Source organism: Zophobas morio, unplaced genomic scaffold (genome assembly GCF_036711695.1).
Source record: "Zophobas morio isolate AGI-343-1 ecotype UQ-CSIRO unplaced genomic scaffold, CSIRO_AGI_Zmor_V1 ptg000004l, whole genome shotgun sequence".
In the NCBI taxonomy this organism is placed as follows: Eukaryota; Metazoa; Arthropoda; class Insecta; order Coleoptera; family Tenebrionidae; genus Zophobas; species Zophobas morio.
In genome coordinates, this window is record NW_026972109.1 from 10,031,271 (window position 1) to 10,036,399 (window position 5,129).

The 5,129-nt window shown below is 53.1% G+C and overlaps 1 protein-coding gene across 1 annotated transcript; it reads right to left on the reverse strand.

Annotated features, from left to right (window-relative positions):
- Positions 1 to 2,159: 2,159 nt before the first annotated feature.
- LOC135135881 (uncharacterized) lies at positions 2,160 to 3,124 on the reverse strand. Its single transcript, XM_064065004.1, has 2 exons — positions 3,053 to 3,124; positions 2,160 to 2,986 (listed from the first exon to the last, which is right to left on the reverse strand). Exons 1-2 carry the CDS (start codon positions 3,122 to 3,124, stop codon positions 2,579 to 2,581), a joined length of 480 nt encoding a protein of 159 aa, XP_063921074.1. The 3' UTR covers positions 2,160 to 2,578.
- Positions 3,125 to 5,129: the final 2,005 nt, after the last annotated feature.

The following is a 5,129-nucleotide window of genomic DNA, read 5'->3' on the forward strand; positions in this document are numbered from 1 at the left end:
GCCACTTGAAGACGCCATATTTTTAGACACTTCTGGTACGACCGTCCGCGTGGCTACCAGCGCGACTATGTTACGCTCGTCGAATATTCTCTTGTAATGTGCCATAATGTAATATACGTTAGTAACCGATTCCGTGGTGTTTTCATTTCCGCCAACAGGTTATGGGCCCAGAGCGCGAATAAACGGAATCGCGTATATTCGAAGGTACTGAAGTGTGTGCACGTGTTGTGTTAAAGTACGCCGTCAAGATGAACGCCGGAAATTCGTCGCGCATCGAGTTGCTGCGGAAGGACAACTTCGATACGTGGAAATTACAAATGCAGGCGGTGCTGATCAAAGGCGACCTGTGGGAGTACGTGAGCGGTACTTGCGTCAAGCCTGAGGCAACAGCGACGAACGCGGCGGCCATTGCTGAATGGGTCAAGAACGACAGCAAGGCGAGGTCGGATATTGTGCTCTCGATCAGTCCGACAGAACTGAAGCAAATAAAGAATTGCGACACGTCCAGAAGCATGTGGCTACGCCTGGAGGAGATCTACCAGTCGAAGGGGCCTGCGAGAAAAGCGACACTCTTGAAACGCTTGATCTTATGCAAAATGGACGATGGGGGCGACGTGCGCGAGCATCTGCGCGAGTTCTTCGACTCCGTGGATAAACTGAACGACATGGACGTCGACATCAATCCGGATCTCCTGGCCATCTTACTAATTTACAGCCTACCCGCGAGTTTCGAGGTTTTTAGATGTGCGATCGAATCGCGAGATGATCTACAGTCGCCGGAAGCGCTGCGCATTAAGGTCGTGGAAGAGAGCGACGCGCGCAAGAACTGCGCACGCGGCGGAAGCGGCACGTCCGGCGCCATGGTCGCCAACAAAAATGGCGGTTGGCGGGATCACAAAAATGGCGGCTGGCGGGAAAACAAGGAGAGAGCGGAAGCTGGCGGAAGTCCCAACCGAAGACGGAACAACGGGGGCTCCAAACTTCGCTGCTTCAAATGCGGGCGACTAGGGCACAAGGCATCAGAGTGCCGGAGCAAGGAAAGGAGCGCGAAACACGCAAGGAACGTATGTTTGCGAATGAGTGAGCGCGAAGAAACCGCCAACTCAAGCTCGGACTGGTGCCTGGACAGTGGAGCCTCAGCGCATTTGTGCAATGATGGGGGCCAATTCACGAAGATCGATAGATCGAAAACAGGTATTTTGAACCTCGCGAACGAATCGTCTACCGCGACATTGGGTGTTGGTACGGTGCAGTTCGCGGCTCGCGTGTTAGGCGAAACAGCAAACGTTTCGTTGAGTGAGACTCTGCATGTGCCCGATCTGAGGACCAATCTAATGTCCGTGAGCAAAATCACGGACCGCGGACTCGAGGTTAATTTTCGGCGCGACGAAGCGGTGGTAGTGGATCCAGACGGCAACGTGCTGTTGTGTGCGGAACGAATAGGAGACCTATACTACGTGAGCGGACACAAGCATGATGCGCGCTCGGCTTGTGGTGAGGACAAAATTCCGCTCGGACTGTTGCACAAGCGATCGGGACACGCGAACGCGAGGGACCTCGTCGAGGCCATACGAAATAATCGAGTGAGCGGCGTCCAGCTGAAGGATTGTGCGGAGGCGGTTAAGTGCGACATCTGCATCCAGGGGAAGTTGTCCAGGTCCCCCTTCCCAAAGTGCTCTAACCGGCGCACAGAGCAGCTACTGGACCTGGTGCACACCGACGTCTGCGGGCCGATGAGGACGCCATCTCTCGGAGGCGCGAAGTACTTCGTAGAGTTCATCGACGACAAGTCCAGATGGTGCGAGACTCGATTCCTGAAATCGAAAGACGAGGTGTTCCAGGCCACGACGGAGTACTTGGCTCTCGTCGAGAACCAGACGGGGAAAACCGTCAAGTGCTTACAGTCGGACAACGGCGGCGAGTACACAAGCCGCGACTTCGACCGGTACCTCAAGCCGCGAGGAATTACGAGGAGGCTGACGGCGCCGTACAATCCGGAGCAAAACGGCACCGCAGAACGGAAGAACCGCACGCTCCTAGACACGGCCAGGTGTCTCTTCATTGACGCCGGGTTACCGGACTCGTTCTGGGCGGAGGCGGTTAACACTGCCAATTACCTGCGAAATCGCCTGCCCACCAGATGCCTGGGTGGTGGAACCCCGTACGAGGCATGGACCGGTAAGAAACCCGACATCTCCAATTTCAGAGCTTTCGGCAGCAGGGTATACTACCTAGACAGGCGACCGGGGAAAGGGAAGTTCGACCCGCGAGGAGAAGAAGGCGTTTTCTTGGGTTATGCCGACGAATCCAAGGCATACCGAATCTGGTCACCAGTAAAAAGGACCGTACTGATAAGCCGCGACGTCGTGTTCGTAGAGGACGACAAGGAACGGCGTCACGTCGACAATCCTGCTCAGACCCAACAGAGCAGAGAGACTTCGCCGGAGGTTCGGCGTTCGGTCGAGATCGTGCACCCTCCTCCAGCTGGTGGAGCGCCGCCGGCGACGGTCAACGACCCGCGGAACGTCATCGAGGTCGAGGTCGAGGTCCATCGCCCCGCCGACGTCCCAGACGGCGTCTACGCCGACGGTGAATCGAACGATAGGTCGGAGCGGGACGTGACGACTGCTGAAGAAGATGACGAGCGCGACATCATCGACGATGACAACAATGCGGATCGTGCGAGGGCTCCAGGTCGCCCGAGAATTGTAAGAACAGGTTGACGTGGCCGACCCAGGAAGCAATTTCGGACGGTGCCGAATCCCGGTGCCAACATCGTCGATGCCATCGAACAAAGCTTCGTATCCGAGGTTGCAATGAAAAAGGCGCTGAGCGGTCCCGATGCAGACGAATGGCGACGGGCCATAGTGGCTGAGCTAACGTCCATCATCAAGAACGACACTTTCGCTTTGGTGGAGCGTCCACAGCGAGACAAGGTGGTGGGGAGTCGCATCGTCCTCAGAAACAAGTACAAATCGGACGGAACCTTTGAGAGAAGGAAGGCTAGATTAGTCGCCCAGGGCTTCAGCCAACAACCAGGTATACACTTTACCGAGACATTTGCTCCTGTTGCTCGTTTCAGCTCCATTAGGCTGATGGCTTCCCTTGCCGCCCACCACGACATGGCAATTAAGCAGTTTGATGTCGAAACTGCGTATCTGAACGGCGAGCTGAACGAGGAAGTATTCATGGAACCGCCGAAGGAGCTTCAGAGGGCCCTTGGCAGCATCATCGACAACGAGACCGACAGCTCGACTGTAGCGAAGGCCACCAGTCTGCTCAAGGAGTTGCGCAAAGGCGATAGAGTTTGTTTGCTCAAGAAATCGCTCTACGGCCTACGACAGGCCGGTAGGAACTGGTACACAAAGTTGGACTCGACTCTGAAAGAGCTCGGCGCAATCCCGACGGCCTCAGACCCGTGTTTGTTTCGCCTAAAATCAGGGCGGGACGTGGTGTTAATCGCGATCTATGTGGACGACATATTGATCGCGTCCCGCAACCGAAAGAAGATCGCCGAAATAGGAAGAGAGTTGGCCCAACGATTCGAAATTAAGGCCCTGGGAGATGTAAAGCACTGTTTGGGCGTGGAGTTTCAGAGAGAGGACGGCCGGGTAACGATGCATCAGCGAGGGTACATAAAGGACGTACTTTCGCGATTCGGCATGTCTGATTGCAAGCCGGTCGCAACGCCGATCGATCTAGGGACGAAGCTAGAGAAAAACATCGACCAGAGTCAAGAGGATCTCGCGCTCCCGTACCGCGAGCTCGTGGGGGCGCTCATTTACTTATTTATCATCGACTACGAGGCCCGACATCGCCTTCGCTGTGAGTCGTCTGGGGCAGTTTAACAACTGCTATGGCCCAGAGCACTGGAGGGCAGCCAAAAGAGTTCTGCGATACTTGAAGGAGACGATGAACGTGGGGCTCGCATTCGGAGCGGACGATGGGCCAATCAGGGCATTCGCCGACGCCGACTGGGGAGCGAGCACTGAGGACCGGAGATCGTACACCGGTTATGTATTCCTTTTGAACGGTGGGCCTTTGTCGTGGGAAGCGAAGAAGCAACGGACGGTTGCATTATCCACAACGGAGGCGGAGTACATGGCCCTGTCGGAGTGCGTCAAGGAGGGTCTGTACTTGCAGAGATTTCTCCGGGAGCTGGGGTTTGACGACCTAGCTAACTTGGTCATTCATTGCGACAACCGAAGTTGCCTGCAGCTTGCTGAAAATCCCACCTTCCACGGGAGAAGCAAACACATAGACATCCGCCATCATTTCGTGCGCGATGTTCTCAAGAACGGACAAGTCAGGGTTAGTTATGTGCCCACAGACGATCAAGTTGCGGACTTCTTAACTAAAGGACTGTCAAAGCCGAAGCATGTGAGGTGCGCGAAGTCGTGCGGACTTGACGTTGTTGATTAGTGGACATTTTTACACGACCGTCACCTCGAGGGGAAGTGTTGGAGCGACACCTAGTGTCGGCCGTGCGAGGCTCGCTCGTGTAGTCGCCTTCACGAGACGGATATATTGCGCAGAGCGACACAGCGCCACTTGAAGACGCCATATTTTTAGACACTTCTGGTACGACCGTCCGCGTGGCTACCAGCGCGACTATGTTACGCTCGTCGAATATTCTCTTGTAATGTGCCATAATGTAATATACGTTAGTAACCGATTCCGTGGTGTTTTCATTTCCGCCAACAAATCTTGTGTGTGTATTAAAAATATCGTGTAGATAGTAAGACTCTAACCAACATCCAAACATCGAGATTTGTGAAAAAAAAATCAAAATAGTATAAAAATATTTTGCAACATAACTTTGAAGCTGCAAAATCGATTGCTTTGAAAACGTCATTTAAGGTTATCGTGAGCGTGGTAAATCGTTAATCAAAATTTATTCGTATTCCGCTCCAATAAATTGATGACGTCATCTCAAAATTTTGCCTGAAATATGCAAAATATTTTATATGCACTCCTAGATATTAGCATTATTTATACAGAGTGACTCAAAAATTAACAACTGAGGCAAATGATTGTATTGGTTAAAACAAAGAACGATTCACTCTATTTTCACAAAAATTTGGGAATACATTACGTCTATCCAAACATATATATGTGCACTTGCAAAA